Source organism: Hippopotamus amphibius, chromosome 7 (genome assembly GCF_030028045.1).
Source record: "Hippopotamus amphibius kiboko isolate mHipAmp2 chromosome 7, mHipAmp2.hap2, whole genome shotgun sequence".
Taxonomy (NCBI): domain Eukaryota; kingdom Metazoa; phylum Chordata; class Mammalia; order Artiodactyla; family Hippopotamidae; genus Hippopotamus; species Hippopotamus amphibius.
In genome coordinates, this window is record NC_080192.1 from 74432348 (window position 1) to 74455523 (window position 23176).

Sequence of the window (23176 nt, forward strand, 5' to 3'; positions counted from 1 at the left end):
GGTAGTAGTGTGACAGTTAAGGAGACAAATAGGAGGGGAACTTGGCTTTTCCCTACTCAAAATGACAAAAGGACTCTCAGAATATCAGGAAAGAAGAAAGAATGCCTGAAAGAGCAAAAACATGGGTAAATACAATAAGCTATTTTTTTTTCTTAAGTTTTTTATATTATGTTTGATGGTTGAAGCAAAAGTAAAATGTTGTCTAATGTGGTTCTCAATGTAGGCAGAGGAAATTTTAAAACAGTTATAGAAACAGGGGAGGGTAAAGGGATTTAAAGGGAAGTAAGGTTTCTATGCTTCACTCAAACTGGTAAAAAATCAAACACCAGTAGACTGGTGATAAGTAAGATAGGTATAATGTAATACCTAGAGGAACCACTAAAACAATGATACAAAGATGTTCACTAAAAAGAGAATTTCTAGAGTCAAAAAGAACAGAGTTTGCCCATTTCCCTCTACTTTCTAGCTGTGTGGCTACAGTCAAGTAACTATAACTTGACTGCACATTAATTTTTTATTAGGTCGGACTAGAAGCCCTGCCTCCCTAATTCATTTGATTTTTGCTAGTTTGAATATATAAAGTAGTTTTTAACTAAGATATGTATGTAAAGGTCCTATCACAGTGACTGGTATATACGACGTGCTCAATAAGTTAAATCTATAATTATTTATTATTTGTAAATAAAGAAATGTAAGGTTGGCCTTTCCTTTAAAAAAAAAAAAAAAAAGAAGTGACAATCCAAAGTGTAAGGGGTTGAGTCTCTCCCAGGTGCCGGAAGCACCAGATGCCAGGCTGAGCCAGGCCACAGAGAGGCCTAGGTGGCAGCTCTCTTTAAACCTGACCACACAGAGCGCTTCATTCCCTGTGCAGCCTTCACTTCTTCCCAGTCCAGTTTGATGTCTGGAACTTCCTCTTCTGGCTCCGGATCCTTTCTCAAGGCCCCCTGGGGGGAGGCAACCACAATGGGTAGAGGACCACATTCCTCCCGGAATTCCACAACGTGGAGACTCTTCTTATCAGCCAGCTGTTGATGGGTTTCCTGGGCAGGACCAAATTGAGAACACCAGGTTAGGTCTATGAGGTTGGTCTAACATGGTCCATCCCTGATACTCATCTTGCATGGCCAGACTGTTTGGCTGATTAAAATGTAGCAACTCTTAAAAATGCATTAATTGAGGGGGATTACTGCAGCAGGAAACATGGCCCAGGTAATATAATATCAAGTTTATTTGCTTACTGGATTATTTAAGAGTGATTAAAAATAAGATTTTACTTTAAAAAACAAAAACTTAAGTCTGTAACTTAAAGAGCAGGAACTTCCTGCAGCTAAGCTATGGTGACCTGCTGTGGGCGGAATCATCTCAGCCCCATCTCCCCACCTACAAGTGGGATGAAGGAAGGGCCTTGGCCTCTGGTCTCTTGCCTTCCTAACCCTCCTAATCATGTGCCAGGCTGTGCCCAAAACAGAATGTGAATCCCATCATGCTGCAGCTCTAGCTACCAATTTACAGGACATGCAGGGAGAGAAGATGTTAGGGACCCTCAGACATTTAGCACCAGACTGGGACAAACAGCCTGATTTCTTCAACCAACAAAATTGCAAGGAAAAAAAGAGGGGAACTTACAGATTAAAAGACACAGCAAAGTTTTAAAATATATTGACCTTTCTGCCATCTGATTCAAAGAAATTGTACAAAAAAAATTTTTTTAATCTGACAAATGGATACATTTCTAGGAATACTGACTAGATGTTTGATATCTGGTTGCTGTTAATTTTTTAGGTATGATAGTAGTACTGTCGGGTCCTTTTTAATCCTTATCTTTTAGAGATACATGAGATATCTATGAGTAAAATAAAGTGATATCTGAGAGTTGGTTCAAAATGAGTAGGGCTGGTTGGGGGTGGTTTAGAGAAACAAAATTGGCCACGAGCTGCTAACTGTTGATGCTGTATAAGAGAGCCACGGGGATTCATAACAGAAGGTAGCTGTGAATGTTTGTAAACAGGAGAATAAACTCAATAGATGGTTTCTTGATAGTACATTAAAATACCTAAAATACCATGAGAAATGTACACCCTCATATTTCCAGACTTTATGTGCACCTTGTACTTTTCTCTCTAATTCTATATGTTTGAAATTAGAAAAGAGTAGAGCTGACTGATTTAAAAGAAAACAAAATAATTTAAATTGCAGTGTCTTACAATCAGTGGCATGCTGCTTACACTGGTGTCATTTTTCTTCTTTGAGTAGCACAATGCAACTTTTTATAGCTGATGGCATTTTAGAACAGGTCTACTTGACCAAAAATATGATCTATCTAAAACAAATATCTTAGTTACAACAAACAAACTTCTAACAGTAAGTGTAAATTTGAAGGGCTTTTGAAGGATGTTTTACATAGTACTAACACACACACACACACACACACACGAGCACACCCACAGCTGTTCAAAAAAGATCTTTTAAGTGAAGCTTTTTCTTTCAATTAATGTTCCTATTTTAAACAGAGACAGCTACAATTATTCCATGGATCACTTTATTCAGAAACAGCCATCGCACTCTGTCAGGAAGCCTGTCAAAGTCAGCAAATGGAGGTCAGTGAATGTCTCTTCAACCTGGTTGTTTTCCTGCTCACCCAGCTCTGCTAAGGTCCACCCATCATTTCAAGGGACAAGCCAGGCCTGCCGAGCTGACAGAGGGGAGCCAGTGGGGGGATGCAGTGACAGCCCTTCCTCCCTGCCGCTGGAAGGAGTGTGAGCCTAGCTGAGGCTGAAGGGGTGAGCTGGGCAGGGGCCCAGAGCTCCCATCTATGAGGAGAAATAACTTGAACCACTAATGTTCATAGTTCCTACTGACTCGGATGTCCCTTTGAACTACCTATACAGGTGACACGAAAACTGACTGTGCTTCAACTGAAGACAGCTCTCGAGCGGAGGTGCCCAAGGGGCTTCACCCTAGTTCCAACTGAAAGGACGAAATTAGGAAAGAGACTTTCTCTCACTTCACATCTTTATGTTGTTGGTGCTTTAGAGCAAGCAGGTATTCCTTCCATAATAAAACAGATTACTGGCTTTTAAAAATACTTAATTTTAAAACTTCAAAACACCCACAGAGTATTTTTTTACAGGATAATTCTCATGAACTAACTCTTCAGTTGGATTAACTAACCCGATGCAGCCACAGACAACAAAGAATGCCTGGTCCTCAGGTGGCCTGAAAGTGACTCCAGGAGATGGTGGTCTCAGAGCACATAAATGAAATACAAACTAGCCCTTCTGTTTCAGAGCCTAGAGAAGAGTTACCTGGTGGGAGAGCCCCTGGAAGAGGCCCCGGGTGAGGTTGAGCATGTTCATGGAGCCAGAGACCTTGGCATACATGTCTTTGATGCCAATGAGCCGGCAGATGGTGATGATGGCCCGGTGGCAGTGGAGGCCATAGCCTAGAAAGAGGAAAAACAAGTCAAACACCCGCCCACTCACCCACAATGCAGGCGGCGGCACCTGCTGGCTTCACCCAGCTTCCAGCTCTGGGTTTAGGAGACGCTGGTCACGTTCTGGCTTCACCACTTCCCAGCTGGGTGACCCTTCACAACATAAGCTTCCACAATGACACTTATTTAAATGAGATGTTATAAGGATTAAAGAAATAATATATATATATATATGTTTCTTAAACACATGGGCAAAAAAAAACAGATTAAAAAAGATTAACAGAGATGCCTGAAGGTTCTTGGCGCACCCCATGGCCGTGTTAACTAAGACTCGAGGGACACATCTGTTCTCGCCTTGACTACTCAGTTACACGGAGCACAAACATCCACTGGCTCCTTCTGGAAAAACTCTTTTGCCTTTGGTAACACACCCTCTCCCGGATTTCCTCCTAGCTACTGGCCCATCCTTCTCACCTCCTTGCTGGCCTCTAAATCTTGGGTGCTTTCCCCTCCAGTGGACTCACCCTACTCTTGTCTCCCTGTAATCCCTTCCCTAGGAAGAGCTTCAAAAACACAAAGCAAACACATTACTCCCTCCCATGTCCCTCCATGTCCTCAGTTTCTCCATACCCGAGGTTCCATATCCGTGGATTCAACCAACCACGGACCGTGTAGCACTATAGTATCTACTACTGAAAAATATCCGAGTATAAGTGGACCCGTGCAGTTCAAACCCATGCTGTTCAAGGGTCGACTGTAACAAAGAACTCCATAACCCACAAAGCCCTCTGTGACTGACACCTCCCTGACCTCATCCAGACATACCACCCTCCAGGTGCTGGCTCTCCCACAGCAAGAACTTTGCTTTCAGTGTTTCCCTTGGCCTGCTCTCCCTGCATGACCCCTTCTTAACTTTCAGCGTCTCACTCAGATACACCCTCCTCAAAGAGACCCTCTCCAATCACACTAGACAAGGTGGCCTCCTTCCTCCCTCCCTATGCCCTCCCCTGCAAACCAGACCCTGATGGCTGCTTTCAGGCACTTAGCAGAACTTGTTTATCTGACGTTTCCCCTTAGCAGAACGTGGGCTCCATGGGAGCCAGGATAGTATTTGCTTACTGCTGTATCCCCAGAGCCTAGGGTCAGCATCTGACAAATGCAGGTGGGAGGGATGCAGAGAAAGAGCCCAAGTTTAGACACTAACATTCTGATTAGCCAGGCATGAAACTCAGCACACGCCTTAAAAGCAGGGCTGAGAAACACAGCTTTGATTAGAAGACAGGGAAGATAAAAAAGGTAGCTTTTCCAATTAAAATTGTAGCAGTCTTTCAAAAATCATTCAGATGAAGACATATCCAAAGTAACAGGTCTAACAAAACCATGACATAAGCCACAAATGTAAACCATATATATGATTGTGAATACTCTCGCAGATACATTTCTTAAAGTTTTTTTAAAAAGAGGTAAAACTGATTTTAGTAATATATTTTATTAATCCAATATGTCCAAAATATTATCATTTCAACATGTAATCAATACAGTAATATTTCTGAGATATTTTTTATTCTTTTTTTCATACTAAGTCTTTGAAATCTGGTGGTATTTGACACTTACAGGGGCTCTCAGAAGCCACATTTCAGGCGCTCAGTAGCCACACAGGCTGCAACTACCACATGGCACACACCTTAGCACAGGTCTAAACCCTAATGTCTAAGTGTTCAACTCAGTATTGTTTCTAATAATAAGATAAATGGTTTTTATCTAGCATATGAATGATTAATTATGACTTTAAAGCAAAAGGCAAGTTCTGGTGCACTAATACAATTGGTACTGTATGTGATTTTTTTTCTCTTTGTTTATTAATATGCCATAGCTCTAGCAAAGTTGTATAAGAAGCTTTGACATGAAAAGTTTAAATATTTTATCTTCTGACCCAGACTTTCTAAGTATACCTAGAGTTATATGAGATCATTTTTTACTGTAGAACCACAGGTGAAACACAGATCAGAATGTTCAAGAATTCAACACCTCGAGTCCACTTGGGCATGACTGGCACAGCCCCATGACCCTGAACTCTGCCTGCCTGTTCTTCCCAAGACAGGAAGAAGGTCCATCTCTGGAACCTCAGAGCTTAGTGTAGCACCTGGTTCACAGAAGATGTTCAATCAGTACTTGATGATGAGAGTAAATGAGTGGAAGTGAATAAGCTATATGAAAAGAACCATCTAGTAGCACCAATGAATTCTCTAGGAGTGACCAATGTTCCCACTACAAACCCAACTACTCACTCACTCGCTGTTTCCTATTCATTAAGTGCTATTCCCACCTACAATTACCCCTAGAAGTGTTTGTCATCACGAGAGCCTGAGTAGGTTGACTGCTTTTCATTTCCCCGAAAGCCTCAATCGTCTTATAAAATATAACTTAGGCCTTTCCATTTTGGTGTTTTCAAAATGAGTTCAGGTAAAGGTGAGCAAAAATAGCGGGCACGATGAAACTGGTACAGTTTCTCTGCTTTATCTCCAACCAATTATAAGAGTTTTTTTAGTTACCTCTGGGTTGTTTCTTCATCTTGATATGCGTCCTTTTAAATGTTAAAGAAATATCATGGTATACTGGAGGGAAAAGCATAAACAGAAGAGGGGTTAGGGGTATGTCTTTAATGCCCTTACACACTGGCCAAGGACGAACAACAAACTCTGATTTCCCTCGTTACTAACCTTCTCAAGAGAGAAAGTCTGTTTCCACATTTTATATATTTATATGGAAGAACGTAGTCCCAAGCAGAGAAACACAAAAATACCCACAAGATATACGGCCACACATAAACGAAACAAGTATAATCCTGCCAATTTTAGAAGAAAAGATTAAAACGCACTTGTATGGTCTTCATATCGTTCTATATAATGCAAATAGTGAACTGCTCTGTTCTTGGCCTGAAAGAAAGAAAGAAGGAAAATATTTTTCTTAAATCTATTGTTGGAATTTACATTTTCTCAGGGATTTCAAAAAATAGCTCTTATAAAATATTTTATTATGGAAAATTTCAAATTTACACAAAAATTTCAGTATATACTTCTAAAAGCTAATGATTTAATTTGAAAAACAAAAAAAACAAAAAACCCATAAGTATAACATCACTATCACACCAAAAAAATAACAAAACAAAAACAAAAACAGTAATTCCTTAATATCTTTTAACATCCTGTCAGTGTTCAAACTTTCCCCACTGTCTCATAATTTTGGCAAGCAATCAAAAGGCTGAGAAAAATGATACAAGAATACAGGCACTTCTGAAATTGCTTTCTCTGAGATAAATAACTTTTGACAGTAAGTATTTGACAGTAAGTAAGTAACCTTTGACAGTAAGTATTTTTTTGTGGGTCCCACCATGTCTAGCACATAGCTTACTGATCTTTTACTACTAACCAAGGAAAAATGTACGTACTTTTCTGAAAGCATCCACCCGTTCAGCAGCTTTCCCAATGGCAAAACCTTTAAAAGAAAAAGCAAAAATATGAAAAGGGGCATAAGTTTGCCACATGGTATCTTTTACCACATTTCAACTTTCAGTTCCTACAATATTTCACAGCAGTCCACCTTTCATCTGCACACAGAAAATCTGCTATCCATAACAAATGACAAAGCAGGAGGCTACAGAGATTTGCTTCTCTGTTTGGGGGCAGTTTGGAAACATCACATTAGAACGTACCCATGAAATTCAAGGTTAGATGCAGAACATTACCTTTTATAAATTTCTAGATAAAACTAAATACATTCAATTAAAAAAAAAAAGCCTTAACCATGCTAAATTAATAAGGTAAATGGCTTTGAAGAATTCTGAAAACAGATTAAAATAACCAGAAAAGTTGGTAAAAAACATACACTGCTAAAACCACAATTTCACTAGAACTTTCAAAAGTAATTCAGATTTCAATTAACCAGGAAATAAAATCAATGATTCCTGAATTTGTAAATGCTTAATCCTGTGAAATGAGGTTTATCACAAGTTAGTGGAAATGTCTACATTATTTGCTGTCACCACTATTTATTTTGAAGAATGTATTCTGTTTTTAAATTATACACAGAAAAGTAACAGAAGACAATACTACTCCATGAGATATGCAAGACATCTGAGAACCTGGGGCAAAAGGAGCTGTGGATTACAATTACTAGTTAAAAAAACAAACCATGTAAGTCCTAGAGGAATATATGGGTAAACTTACTTTCTATATAAAGGTATAAAGCTTCTGTGATTTAAAAACTTTTGTGTGGAAAAAATTTAAAACTACATCAAGGGACGTCCTAGGTGGCACAGTGGTTAAGAATCCACCTGCCAATGCAGGGGACACAGGTTTGATCCCTGCTCCAGGAAGATCCCACATGCCGCAGAGCAGCTAAGCCTGTGCACCACAAATACTGAGCCTGTGTGCTGCAACTACTGAAGCCCATGCGCCTAGAGCCCGTGCTCTGCAACAAGAGAAGCCACTGCAATGAGGAGCCCGCGCACCACAATGAAGAGTAGCCCGCGCACCACAATGAAGAGTAGCCCCTGTTCGCCACAACTAGAGAAAGCCTGTGCGCAACAACGAAAACCCAATGCAGCCAATTAATTAATTAATTAATTTAAAAAAAAAAGCTACATCAAAACATACGCTAGATAAAGGGCTAATGTCCTTAACATACAAAGAGGAAAATCAATCAATGAGAAGAGTAATCACCCAACAGAAAATGGGTGAAACACATGAACTAACAGATCTCAAAAAGGAAGTAATAATGGCCAACAGATATGTACAATGGTGTCTTAACCCTCATAACTAAAGAAATACAGATCAAAACTAAGAGATATGTTTCCTATTGCCACTTACTTAAAATCAGTAAAGTCTGACTCTATCCAGGGCTGGCAAGGGTGTGATGGTGCACATAAACTGATGCAGCCTTTGGGAGGGCAATCTGGCAATACTCATCAACATTTAAAATGTAAGTAACTTTGAGGCAGCAGTTTCACTGCAAGAAATTTCCCCTATCGATATACTTGCAAAAGTACAACAAATGACATGTTCAAGAAGCTCACTGTTCTTATAAATAGTAAAAAAAAAAAAATAGGGGAAACAACATATTCAGCAATAGGGAAAAGGTTACAAAAATTACGTTTATCCATACAATGCAACACTATGTAATCAATACAAAAAATGAGGGGGAATCCATTTATGCTACTATACAAATCTCTGTGTATAACACCAAACAAGAAAAGCAAGCTATAAAATTATGGATATAACATGATCCCTTTGTACATATTTTTTTAAAAAGATATTTGGTGATATACAAACAAAGAATTTCTGGAAAGATACAAAAGTAACTGTTAAGAGTGGTTTCCTTTGGCAACATACTATCTATAAGTATTACTTGTTTTGAAAGTATAGGTATGGATTTAAACATAGGCAGTTTTCCAATTTTCTTTCCCTTACATTCACCCGTACATTTCAAAAAACAGATGTTCACTATGGAAACTTTACAGAAAAGTATCAGAAAGAAATTTAAATGACTGGCAAACATACTAATTAAGCATTTAGACTATCTTCAGTGTATATCCTTCCAGTCTTTTCTTTGTATATAAACATACTTAAAAAAAATTGGGATTACATTATACAGTCTTATATGAAGTTAGTTTTTTGTTTGCTTGACTTATTATTTTGTAAGTAATTTTCCATAATTCTTTAATGGCTATCGAATATTACAATGTATGGCTATACCCTTCTTGCAACTGTATCCCTATTGTGGAACATTTAGTGTCCCCCCCAACCTCGTTTTTCACTATTATACATAATACAATAGTATCTTAAGCCTTTTAAAATATTCATTGTCCTCATGGAAAAAGGCAGATGTAGGAAGATCTTCTTTTCCCTCTAAGGGATCATGGGTTTACCACAAGGTTTGTGAGCCCAAGCCCCTAAAAGATTTAACCAGTTGAAAAAGCCTGAACCCACTGACTCCTCAGCTGAGTCCAGGCCACGCCTGTCCTCCACCTCCACACCAGCTCCTCATGTATTATCACACCCCCCACATTCACCTGCAGCTCCTCTGCCATTCCCCACAGCGACCAGGACGCGGACTGATTTCTTTCTTCCCTCTTTTGCTGTCATATTGAAAACATTCCTCACCTAAGACAAAATGTTTCATACATATTACACGTTAAGAAAATTCTGAGTAGGCAACTGGAGTGACCTCCACACACACACACGCACACGTGGTGAATACACATATCATCCCTCAATCCTACGAGCACCAACAACACACTTTCTCCAAAGGGAAACCTCCGTGTGGACTTTTTCTTCAGGGGTAAAATGGATATAAGACTTTCTCTTCTTATTTCGCAGGCCTGTTAGAAGGTTTGACTGAGATAACTTTTAAAGGGATTTGAAACTATAAAACTCAATACATCCTACTTTAATGCATGCACCACAAGAAAGATGAAAAGTTGCTGATTAAACCTTGACAAAGTTTATAACTGATTATAAAACACATCCCGGGAATTCCCTGGAGGGCCAGTAGTTAGGACTTGGTGCTCTCACTGCTGGGGACCGGGTTCCATCCCTGGTAGGGGAACTAAGATACTACAAGCTGTGTGGTGCAGCCAAAAATCAATCAATCAATCAGTCAATCAATCAATCACACCCCATTATCAGAGATGTTAAAATATGAAAAAATGTGCATCTTAGAAATGACAAAATGCAGCGTATAGAAGTAATTAGCACAGGACTGGTTCTCCGTGGATTAGGCTCAACTGAAAATAGAAAATATGGAAATACCTGCTTATTATGAAGCACAAGAAAATCTGCATTTGGGGGCTTATTTAAAAATGTACCAAGAACTATGAAACTGTTCACTAAACTGCTTACATGGCAGCCCCTTTCCCATAAGGTAAGGGTTAAAGGAAAAGGGAGCTCAAGCCCACTCCTGTGGATAATCTTACATGAAATCACCCACACAGACAAGAATTCTTCAAAGGAATTAATTTCAAAAGGGTATAAACTAGGACCCAAAGACTAAGTATGCAGCACTAGCTCAAAGAGAAGCTGCCTATTTTAGGAAACACCCTGGAAAGAGTGATTGAAATTCACCTGATACAGGCTTCAGTTTCAAAGCCCTACAAGCAGCCCATCAGATCATTTCCCCACCAAGAACTGGACATTCACAGTAACTCCAAGCTTTCTACCCCTCCCCATGTCTCCCCTCAATCTCTGCCACCTGAACTGAGTGTCAGATACACCTGATTCAAGGAGAAACTGCTACTGCTACCTTTGCTTTAAGAAGGAGGAACTTTAAATGCAATCTCCAAATTCTGTTATCAACAAAACCACTGAAGTTGCCTTGTCATGAGACCTTAATGGGTGGCCCCCCAAAAAGGACAGCAGTCAGAACAGCCAATACCATCAAGTAACTGAAATTAAAGTTTCATTATTTCCTGACCCAAAGCAGTTCTGTAGCTCAGAAACAGTCATGCATCAAAGGCTTCTCCTCACTGTTCCTCTTGCCCTATCCCCACTCCACCCACCCCAACTTCTCCAAAGGCTTAACGCGGTATTTAATGCAGCATGCCCACCTCAAGTATCCTGGTATCGAAATCATCATAGGTTTCTGTAAGGAGAAAAGAAACAGGTATACAGATAAATGTGTCTATATAATTAGCGTATGAAAGCACTTTTTAACATAGGCACCATCACTGACTTTTAACTAAGAAAGAATCTCAGATATTTTGGTGCCACTCCCAAAGCCACACCCTAGTCCTCCATCACCATCAGAAGCTGTTCTACCACTAAATTCATAAACTTGGCCACTATCTCCCTGACTGCATCTTCCGACCTCTCCACCTCTCATTCAGTGACTCAAAGATGATGGTTCTGGGAGCTCCCCAGCATCTCCAGACTCTTGACCATTGTTCCCCTTCCCCATCACCCCTCTGGTCTTCCAGCCTCTCCCACTCAGTCAAGACACCACAGTCCAACACTTCCACCAGGTCTTGTGAATGTCCTCAACTCCCTCATCTCTTCCCCTCTTTGTCACACTATCCAGGATGGAATCAATGCAGCTGCCTGGCCACACCTGACCGGGTGCCGCTACAGAGAAGTCAAAGCATGGTACACATTTGGGCTACTAAAAACGCATGGTCTCCAACTCATTTGGAGTCCTCCCTCCTGCCTGCTGGCATTTTACATCCATTTAGTTAGGTCTCTCTCCTCTTACCACAACAGCCATTTCAAATACTCTCTGTGTTCTTTTATTTTTATTCATTTTCACTACAGAAAATTTGCATTCATAGACACACACACAAAAACAAAACCCAACAAAATGTAAGCTTATGTACCATTAGCTAGCTTCAACAATTATCAACTCACAAACTTCTTTCCTCTACGCTCTGTCCAATTCCCACTCCACTGGATAATTCTGAGGCCAAGCCCAGATATCCTACCTTTTCATCAGAGTATTCCGGTGGCCACGCTCACCTGTGCGCCCAGCTCCTCCTCACAGACTAACTGAAGCCTCTGTGGAGACAGCACTCACACAGGCCCCCCACCCCTTTCCACTACCAATGACACAGCTCACCCGACTCTGTCCCCTGCCCCTTCTTCTGTCACAAGTTTGTCCACTTACCTACACTCTAAGTCTGGGCCCTCATTAGGGACTTAAGCTCATGGGTTTTTTTCTCTCCCTCTCGTATCTTTACATTCTCCCAACAGAAGCTTTCCGCTCAGTCCTAAGCATGCTGGCCTGAGTCTCTCCACCTCAACCTCTCCTCTCCTCTTTAAGCCAAACTTAAGAAACCAGCCAAACTCCTGACTACTTCTTCATCTCCTATTCACTGACAAGAATGAATTTTTCAGATGATTTTTACTTCTTTTTATACTCAGGAAGCAGTGGGGGGACGACTGTTTTCTGATTTAGTCTGATAAATATTATCAATTTTTATTTTATGTGTACTTTTATGAGACTTACTGACACTGAAACTACCTGGTTTCTCTGGTTATCCAAAGAGCACTCCCAAGCAGTGCTGATCCACACCCCATGGCCACGGCATTTGGGAAAGTGCATCCTACAGGTGACTTGTACAGAGCCAGAATGCACACCACCACGTTCAAAGGCTCTGAGAAGCCACACAATAAAGACACCTGAACTCACTGCATTGTATCCTATTTGTGGAATACTTGTTGGTTTATAGGCCTCAAATGTTCCATAAAATACAGTTGGGTAACAACGTGAAGTTACTTCAATGATGCTCAAATAAAATCATATCAAAGAATTCCAGAAATGGGAGTGCCCTCTTTGTCACAATGTCAGCAAAACCAGGACTCTGCTACCTCCATTGGGACCAGGATCAGGGGGGCCAAGACTGATGCCTCCCCACGAGTTTCCGCTCCATCCTCGCTCCCGTTTAACCTTCATCTTCCTCCTCCGGTCCCACTCTTCTCTCTGCTGGACCATATCAGCCTCTACCTTCTCCTGCTCTTCCTTGCTTCTTTGGCCAATGGTCTGCACAGCTCCATTTCTCATAAGAGGAACATTCAATCCAGGCCATAGGAAGCCACGACGCCCTGAGGGTTTAAAAACATACATAAATAAGAATTTTTAAAAAGCACTCATTTCTTGAGTATTAAAATGCCAGGCGATGGGTATATACATAATGATACCGCTGGTGGAAACTTAAATTAATATAATCACCTCACAGGCCACTCGGCACTGACTATTAAAATTTTAAATGTACCTACCCTAACAGCTAGTAATTCCACTTCATGGTACTGCCTAGAAAAACACTCCCATGCAGGTATGACGCATATGTGTGCTTGGACAAGGATGTCCACTGAAGTGTTATTTGTAAAGGCAAAAATGGAAACAATCCAAATGTCCAGCGATACTGGAACAGTAAAATGAACTACAGCATATCCAGTCTATAAAATACTCTGTACTAAACTGAAAGAATGAGGTAGCTCTATAGGTTCTGATGTGGAAAAATTTCCAAGACCTATTATTGAGTAAAAAAAGCAAATTATAAGATAATATGTATGATATCTAATTATTCTTTAAAAGAAAATATGTATTCCTTTCAGGGTATTTATGTATACAAAAGCTTTAGAAAATGTCAGAAGGAAACACCAAAGTGAGATCAGTGGTTTCCTTAGGGGAGGCTACTGGAATTGGAGGAAACAGAAAAGGCATCAGGGGGGACTTTAAGTTTCTCTACAGTCTTTGAATTTTTTGCTGAGAAAGCATACATATCTGATCTAATTTTTTTAAATGTTAAAAAGTAAAATAAGATACAAGGTAAGTTATAGGGGAAAACATCCAAGTAGACACGCAGTAGCTACAAGTGCAGTGAAAGGTGTTTTCTTTATGCCCGAAAGCCTATTACTATCAAAGATAATCTGTCAGCAATCACAGTACAGAATGTCGACTCAAGTACACTATACTATTTTTATTCTTCAAAAAAACATGTATAAACAAATCAGGTGTTCCAGGAGTTGGCAAATTAAGGCCCATGGTCCAAATCCAATACTTACTTTTGTAAATAGTAAAGTTTTATTGGAACACAACTATGCCCATTCAGGTATGTACTGTCTATGATTCTTTCTGTGTTACAACAGCAGTGTTGAATAGCTGTAACAGAGACCATGTGGCTCACAAAGCTGAAAATATTTACTACCTGGCCCTCTGCAGAGAAAGTTAGCCAATTCTCCAGTTATTCCATCTTCTACACCTGAACTCTACATTCTGTGACGGCAGGGACTTCCGCAGCAGATGCCACACAAGGGCACTTAAGGCTTACTGAATGAATAACTTAATAAATGAATCCCTTTCTATGGGATTCTCCTGCCCCTGTATCACGGGGCGATAAGTCATCTGGCTGAACTCTAAAATCGCAGATCCTAGTGCCCTTCGTGAGAAATGTTTTCATGCTTCAAGTTTGTAAAATATCTATAAAATTTTGGGGGAAAAAATGTGAGAGAGCACATTAGCTCTTTTCATAAATAAGTTTACCTTCACCAATGATCTGACCCCTGTTCAAATCCTTTCTTTTCTTTTTCTTAGTTCTTTTGCCTCTTCCTTTTCTTGCTCCGGCACCAGTCTCTGCTAAAGCACCTTTCCATAGCTCATCTGCTGTCACTGTAAAGAAATAGGTTTTTTAAAAATATTTCAAGCAGTGATCTGTGGTCTCCTGCTGAATAAAACAGGCCAGAAGCCAGGTTCACCTGCACCATTGAATGATTATAGGCCTTTTTAAAAATAGTCTTTTTCCCTGCCCTAAAAGGCCTTTTCTCTAACTTTTCTTATTCTAGAGGTGCCCCTTGTCTTTTGAGACCCCAGTCCCTGCAAGTCATAGTAGTAACATCAAAGATCACTGATCACATATCACCAAATCACATATAATATTAACTAAAAAGTTTGAAATATTGCAAGAATTACCAAAATATGACACAGAGACAAGAAGTGAGCAAATGCTGTTGGAAAAAATCGTGCAGATAGATTTGTTCAATACAGGGTTGCCACAAACCTTAAATATGTAAAAAATGCAACACCCACAAATCACAATAAAGAGAAGTGCAATAAAACAAGGTATGCCTGTACACCATATATTAATCTCTGAAGTGTTAATTCATTTGAGGAGGAAAAGGAAAAGAAGAAACAATACGATACAAAAGCACCTTTTATTTTTCCTGTTTCATGAAATGGGAAGTTTGTTGCCAGTCTACGTACATTTAGTGAAAAAACTATAGGATCTATACTGTTGGCCCATCAAGTTACTGGGAGAAGAAATACAGCATTGTGTCTGTAGCGCACGGGTCAAGCTGGTAAAATGACGGCTGTCTCTGGTTTCTGGAGATGACAAAGGGCCTGCAGGCAGACGGAATAAAATTTTGTTAGATGCTCCATACCTGTGGAGAAACATTGCCAGCACCAAAAGATAAAAATAAGTCACTAAAATCCTGAACTTTTAAGAATCGTATTTTGAGGAAGTCTTTCTTGAATAAATAAAAGAAAACTTTTGAAGGCTGGCTCAGGTGACATAGTGAGGTCTCTCTGGACCTATCAGCTTACTTTGTAAATTACTCAATTAAAAATAATTAGCAAATAATAGCTTTTCATTTTAAATAAATTCAAGTCTTCAATAATCATTCTAAATCCCATTATGTTGGACATATTTTAGTTTTTCTTGTAACCTCCTCAATCTTGGACAAAATAATCGAGTGCACATGAATTTATTCTTGCAGTTTAGTACTGCAATCCTTGATATACTTCAAGAGTGTAAAAATCACTACCATCAGATTTAGAATTCTTTAACCTTCTTCAATAGACCAAAATACTATCCACAGACAATAATGTTGTTAGCCTAAAAAGGTCCAACTGTCTAAAGGAGAAAGAAATCAACTTCAGAGTTCAGAAATAATCTTTTTTAACGTACTGTTGCTACAACTGATTTTTGCTCAAATTGCATTGTGCTTTTTAAAACAGGAGGTGGCAGCAGCTCATGCTAAGTCACATCTGAAGTTCGATTACAGATTATCATCCAATGATCAATTATCAATTTTGCTCTGATCCTTTGAATTCTTATTAACTTCAGACCAAGAAGTCTCCATTTTAGGAACAGCATGGAGTCCACAGAGGGCCAAGCCCAGGAAGCCCCCCTGGGTGGACTTCCTCAAAGACAGAGTCTGCCCCTGAAGGTTTCACTTCAGCATTTAATAGTTTTCACCATGAAGAATTTCCTCCTTCTAATTGAAATCTCTTCCATTAAATCAAACTGGTTAGTGATATGTTCCAAGGATTTTAGAAAAATTATTGCTGTTTCTGACCAATCTGTTGCAGCCTTTAGAAAAATACTGCAACAGGTACAAGGAAATCAAAGCAATTTTTTTAAAACAAGGCAATTACTAACTCTAGGAAAAAGAAAATGTGTAGGGGAAAGGAAATGTAATGAGAGAATACAGTTGACCCTTAAACAAGGTGAGGGTGCTGGGCACTGACCACCCCCAGCAGGTAAAAATCCATATATAACATGTAGTTGGCCTTCCCTATCTGCGGTTCCACATCCTGGGATTCAACCAACCTCAAACTGTGTGGTACTATAGTACTTATTTTTTGAAAAAAATCCACATATAAGCGGACCCGTGCAGTTCAAACTCATATTGGCCATACAGGGTCAACTGTACCACCTAGCTCACCTGTGAAGAACATATACATAACTGCCTAAAGATTCGATCAAAATTGTGCTTACAACTATGCTCAGAAAAAGCAGGGACAATACTTAATTAAATCTTCAATTAGCGTAACCATGTTAACAGAGAAAAAAACAATATATGCTATCTGTTTAGAAATATAACCACATGGAAGTTAAAAGAAAGTGTCACTGAAAGATGTGAAGGCCTAGAAAGGGGAAATGGTTTTAAGATATAAACCTTTTAGTATTATTTGGAAGTACGATATTTTAAGATAACAATCTTCAAAGTAGGAACTACCATCCCCATTTTATAGAAGAGGAAACTGAGGGTCCAAGGGGTGTCATTTGTTCATGGTTGCAAAGGCTGAAAGTGGAAGAGCCGAGAACTGTGCAATCATTTCACCCGGTCAGCACTCTTCCCACCTCTTCTACAAACACTGTGTTTCAAGGACGCATCACAGTATCCGAGACAGCTCAGGACCCACTCCTGCCATTACTGGCTATGTGACCTTAAGCAAGCCACTTAGCCTCTCAGAGACTCACATCAGCATCTGCAAAATCGGAATAACAACTCCCTCATAAAAACCAGTGTGAGGATTAACCAAGATAACATACTGTTAACCTGATACACAGTCATTACTCAATAAATTATGGTTATTATTTTTTAAAGCCTTGAATTGTAACATCTGTAATCATTAAAATTCTGAAAAATTCTCTTTAGATTTAATCCATTTCTGTTAAAAAGAATGTACTTCATTCATTTACATTTTTAAAAATTATATAAAGTACTCTTAACATTATCTCTTATAAGGAAAGGCAGTTAGATAAATAAATCTCACCATTGCTGGGAATGGTCTTCAATGCCAAAATGGAAGCTGTTGGAAAGGTGTTTAGGTAAAGCTGCCTGGACCATAAATGACCTGTAAATTAAAAAAAAAAAGAAAAGAAAAAATTAAGATACATTTCTACATGAAAAGGAACATTTTTAACACCTAAGGAATAGTAATATCTATAGAATAAAAGAACCAAGACAAGTAAATGAGGAGTTTCTGGGCTCCATGACCACTTGCCAAAGTAGATGACATCACATCTGCTCCTTCACTCTCACATCTGACCTGCTACCAAGCCCCACAGATTCTCCTAAAAATCGATCCACCTGCCAACTGCACACTCCTCCTAGCCTCACTGCCCCTCTTTGTTCAGGCTCCACCCTTCTCCTAACAGGTCCAGTCTCCTAACAGGTCTCACTACCTCCAGTCTCTCTCCCTCTAATTCACCATGTGCTGTCAGGCAGGCCTTTTTTTTCCCCCCTTATTTCAAACTCCTAATTTACCCCCCTCCCCTTTTCCTGTCAGTAACAGGCAGGCCTTTCTAAAACTACAAGTCTAGTCACCTCGCAGCCCTGACATATCATTCTTTGGCTCCCTCCTATCTGCAGAACAAATTCAGAACTCCTCAGCATCACCTACAGGGCTGTGACTTGGCCCCAACCTTCCACATCAGCCTCATCTCCACCTCTCTCCTCTCCACTGCCCCTCTGGCCACATGAGACTCGCAGTCAGTCTTGAACACACTCAGTTCTTGAACCCTTTAGTGTGTCTCTGACAGGTTCTGCTGGTTTGCCTGAAACACCACCTCAGGTGAGTCAGGTGAAGGCTCCCTGCTTCCCACAGCACTGTGCTCCCCCCTCTCGTCTGGAGTCCGTGCAGTGCCAGGCTGTAACTGTACTGTGTATCACCACATGGTACAGTGCTTCAGAACAGGCGCTGACAGCATTCACTGGCAACAGATTTTTGAAAAGGCTGACAAGAAAAACCAATGGGGAAAGAATTATCTTTTCAACAAATGGTATTGGAACGAACTGAGTATCCACATGCAAAAAGAATGCAGTTGGAGCCCTACTTATACCACACATAAAAATTAACTCAAAATAGGTCAAAGACTTATAGGTAAGAGCAAAAACCATAAAACCTTTAGAATAAACATAAGGGTAATTAATCATGACCTTGGATTTTGCAATGGTTTCTTAGATATGACACTAAAAGCATAAGCAACAAAAACCAAAAAAAGTAAATCAGACCTCATCCAAACTTAAAACTTTTGTGCTTCAAAGGACACTATCAAGAAAATGAAAAGACAACACACAGATTGGGAGAAAAATCATTTATCCGACAAGGGACTTGTATCTAGAATTCCCTTACAATTCACTAATAAAAAGACAATTTAAAAATGGATAAGAATTGGAATTTAGAGAAAAAGACACTTCTCCAAAGAACGTATAGAAATGACCAACGAGCACAAAAAAAGATGTTCATTAGCCATCAGGGAAATGCAATTAAAAACCACAAATTGGTTTTGGATGACTATAGTGAAAAAGAAAATAAGTGTTGACAAGGATGCTGAGAAATAAGAATCCTCATACTGGTGAGAATGTAAAAAGGTGCAGCTACTTTAGAAAACAGTGTAGCAGTTCCTCAAAAAGTGAAACATGGAGCTACTATTTGATCCAGCAATTCCACTCCCAGGTACATACACATGAGAAGTGAAAATATATGTACACACAAAAACTTACAGCAACATTAGGCATAATAGCCAAAAGGCAGAAACAAACCAAATGCTCGAGTAATGAATGGATAAACAAAATGTGGTATATACACATAACAGAATATTATTCAGCCATAAAAAGGAATTAAGTACAGATTTATGCTACGACATGGACGAATCTGGAAAACATTATGCTAAGTGAAAGAAGCCAGCCACAAAAGATCACATATTACTTGATTCCATTTATATGAAATATCCAGAACATGCAAACTACAGAGATAAAAAGATTAGTGGCTGCCCGGGGTGGGGGCAATGGGGGTCTGGGGAGATGATAGCTAAAAGAGTATAAGGTTTCTTTTTGGGGTAATGAAAATGTTCTAAAATTGACTGTGGTGATGGTTGCACAGCTCTGTGAATATACTAAAAACCACTGAACTGTATACTTTAAGAAGGTGAACTGTACGGCATGTAAATTACATCCCAATAAAGCTGCTACCAAAGAAAAAAAGTTTATACACTAGAAAAAGAAAAAAAGGGAGTTCCCTGGCAGTCCAGTGGTTAAGACTCTGGGCTTCCACTGCAGGGGGCACGGGTTCCATCCCTGTTAGGGGAACTAAGATCCCACATGCAGTGGGGAGGCCCTGGCCAAAAAGAAAAATTGGCGCCACGTGGTGTGGGTGCAAAAACCTTACATCCTAGTCTATGAGCAAGTTTCTCTATCTCTGTGTGCCTTAATTCCCTCATCTGTAAAACGGGAATAATAAAGGCATCTGTCTCATAAAGGCACTGTGAAGATGAAATAAGGAAAAAAGCATAAAGAGTTTAAGACAGTCCCTACTACACATAGGAGCTCACGAAAGAAAGCTACAGATGCTAGGTGCTATTTGAAAGGGGCTTTGAAAAAGGAGGAGGTGGTCACAACATAAACAAAAGCAAAAAATGCTCAGGTCAGATTTTCCGGCAAATTATTTCAGGTCAAATTTCCCAAAGAAATGAGTTACAAAAAAGAACTTTTCGATTTTTACATATCTTTGGATTTCGGAATTACAAATGCTGGATTGTGGGTTTACCATACAACTCAGAGAAGAGAGATCAAGTCAATCATGAAGTTGTTCCCAGAGATAAGCATCAGGCTGGAGGATAGCAGATTGCCTTTCCTAGAACTGCAAACAACCAACAAGGGTTGGGGGAGAACAATAACAAAAAACTATAGTAAATTCCAAACATCCTTCTTTTTAAAAAAGGGCACTGATCAGCCCGGAATCTAAAATAACTGACACTAATCTTGTCCGACTCAAGGTGCAGGATGGCCTCTGTCCTTTTCGAGCTTCGCTGGCCTCCATCCACCTGGAACCCACCAAATAAACCTGTGAATCACGCCCTGCGGGAAGGCGATGCTTGCTTGCCACCTCCCTGCCCCTCTTCGCCGAGCACGCACGAGCAGACTGGTAAACTGGAAGGGACCCTGGACCGCGTCCAGTCCACCCTCACTTTACAGACGCGGGCCCTGCGACCCAGAGAGGCTGCGGACGCGCGCAAGGTCACACAGCAGGTCCCCGCAGGACAGTAGCCAACGGTGAGCCGCAAGGAGGCGCGGCTTCTCGCTTCTTTCCGCCCGGGTGTCTGCAGGCCCCGAGCAAGCCCCCCGCCCCTGCCCCCGCCCGGCTCAGAGCCACTGCTCCCAGCGTCCAGGCTCTCACCCGCCGACGCGCCACACAGCGCAGGCAGAATTCCCGCAGCGCGAACCGCCGCCGCTGCCGCCATGGTGGAGGCCCACGAGCGCCTCCGTCCGGGTAGCCTTCCCACCGCCTGCCGCGACTGCTCCTCGTCCAACGGCCGCGGACCTCTGCCCGAGACTGAGTTCCCGAGGCCTGGGGGCCGCACCGCTGCGCAGGCCGGAGTGAGGGGTTGTCCGGACGTACAGCAGGGTGGGATGAGTCCGGCGCGGCCGCGGACAGCCCCCCGGGGTCCTCGCGTCAGGACCCCAGGGGCGGGGCTTGGGCTGAAGGCCGGTGTGGGCGGGGCTGGTTCGCTGTGTTTTCTCCAGGGACGCGTCGGGACAGTAGTTCTACCGCGCGGCGGCTAGCGGACTGGTGACCTCCTCCTCCGACTGAATGGAGCTGATGCTCTGGACTCTTCCCAACCGGAAGTGCGAGGTACAGACGAGCACGGAGAGGGTCTCAATGAAGGTCGAAGGGGGGAACAGGTAGACAGGAGAATAAAAGAGCTTTTCATACCCAACTCCCGTGAAGCTCTGAATAGTTGTTTTGGGAGAGGCATTGCAGGCAGTGAAGACAAATCCATATCTAGAGTGTCGGAACGAGGTGCTTGCTCCTTGCGTGGCAGCACTGGCCCGATGTAATCAATCTGCAACCAGATAGCTGACTGATCCCTCGGGGAGAAAGTGTCATACTGGAGGCTCAGTGTTGCTCTCTGCTGTTAGAATATTGGGCACTCGGCAGTGGCTGTAGCCAGATTGGCCCTGGTGAGTGGAAGTCCATGTTGTTGAACCCAAACAGAACTTCCATCCCTAGTGCTTTGTTCTTGAGTACATTTGGCTGGGGAGGGAGGCTGACTGACGTTCACAGGCTGGTTATTCTGTCCACCTCATTAAAATCCTCCTCTGTGGAGGTCACCCTTCGGTAAGCATTCATATGGAACATAATTATCTTCAGATTCTGTGCAAAATTAGAGAAATCTGTCAACACACCTCTTCCCCAGACCTCCTTGTCAGACAGACCTCGAATTTTCTAATCATATTCCTTTCAAGTACCTGACCATCCAGCCAAGCCATTAGCCACGGCCCATGAAAAAGTACAGATCTGTACTTCTGACCAGGCAAAATGAACAACCAGGTGCACTGCTCAAAGTTCTGCCCACTGAGAGGATTTCCCTTTACCACTGTCCCTCAGAGCCTTCCCAAAGTGGAATGTTGTACAGCTGTGTCCTTTTAGGTGCTGCTTGCATACCATGCAGAACCCAGGAGTTTTCTTCTTCAGGCAGCTGGTCATAGGGAAGTTACTGAAGCTGTAGGTGAGGGTTGGAGAGAGAAGATAATGTAGCCAGAGTAGAGGCCATGGCCATGAGGAAATCACAGAATTTCTTGTGCCTTGAGGATCTGCTTGATTCCAGCTTCATGTATACCACTTCCATTTGACGATGGAGTGCTGCTGTGTGCCCAGCTTTATGGCTTGGTAGGTCAGACGGCACCCAGTTGATGATGGACAGCTCATGTCACAAGGGAACTTCCTGACCCATGGCCAAGTAGTCAGGTTTTGGTTTGTTTTCTCTAACTTTTTATTTTGAAATAATTAGACTTTTAGGGAGCTGCAAAAATAGTACAGAAAGGTCCCATGCACCCTTCACACAGTTTTTCCCAATGGTAACGGCTTACACAGTCATCCCTCAGTATCTGCAGAGGATTGGTTCCAGGACCTTCCAAGGATACCAAAATCCATGGGTGCTCAGGTCCCATAGTCGGCCCTCTGAATTCGTGGTTCTGCATCTGTGGATTTAACTAATTGTTTGTCATGTAGTACAACAGTATTTATTGGAAAAATTTTACATGTAAGTGGACCCATGCAGTCCAAACCCATGTTGTTCACGGGTCAACAGTATAACTATAATACAGTATTAAAACCGTTGTACACAGTGATACAATTCACAGAGTTCATTTGGTTATTATCAGTTTACGTGCATTCGTGTTGGGGGGATGGGGATGTGTGTGTAGTTTCACCATTCATTGTTGTAGGATATGTAGTTTATCTTCAGTTTTTGGCTATTTCAAACAAAGCTGCTATGAACATTCATGTAAATTTTTCAACATTTGAAAAATTTTGTTATGATAAAATATACATAAAATTTACCATCTTAACCATTTTTAAGTGTACACTTCAGAGGCATTGAGTCCATTCACATTGTTGTGCAACCATCACTACCATCTATCTCCAGAACTCTTTTTTCATCTTGCAAAACAGAAACTCTGTACC

The 23176-nt window shown here is 41.1% G+C and overlaps 1 protein-coding gene across 1 annotated transcript; it reads right to left on the bottom strand.

Annotated features, from left to right (window-relative positions):
- Positions 1-652: 652 nt before the first annotated feature.
- On the bottom strand, positions 653-21051 carry MRPS5 (mitochondrial ribosomal protein S5). The gene is made up of 12 exons (XM_057741061.1): positions 20888-21051; positions 17483-17563; positions 15182-15319; positions 14465-14590; positions 12790-13023; positions 11037-11071; positions 9504-9594; positions 6882-6928; positions 6312-6369; positions 5986-6048; positions 3306-3442; positions 653-1040 (listed from the first exon to the last, which is right to left on the bottom strand). The coding sequence occupies exons 1-12, from the start codon at positions 20949-20951 to the stop codon at positions 816-818; spliced, it is 1299 nt and encodes a 432-aa protein (XP_057597044.1). The 5' UTR covers positions 20952-21051; the 3' UTR covers positions 653-815.
- Positions 21052-23176: the final 2125 nt, after the last annotated feature.

What these genes read in the sequence shown, in the direction of transcription:
- MRPS5 (XM_057741061.1), bottom strand. Translation starts at nt 20,951, where the DNA reads ATGGCGGCAGCGGCGGCGGTTCGCGCTGCGGGAATTCTGCCTGCGCTG. An exon ending in GGGTCAGATCATTGGTGAAG is followed by an intron (nt 13,024 to 14,464) that starts GTAAACTTATTT and finishes TTAAACCCTCAG; the next exon opens with GGCGTCGTGGCTTCCTATGG. An exon ending in GGGTGGATGCTTTCAGAAAA is followed by an intron (nt 6,370 to 6,881) that starts GTACGTACATTT and finishes TCTTTCTTTCAG; the next exon opens with GCCAAGAACAGAGCAGTTCA.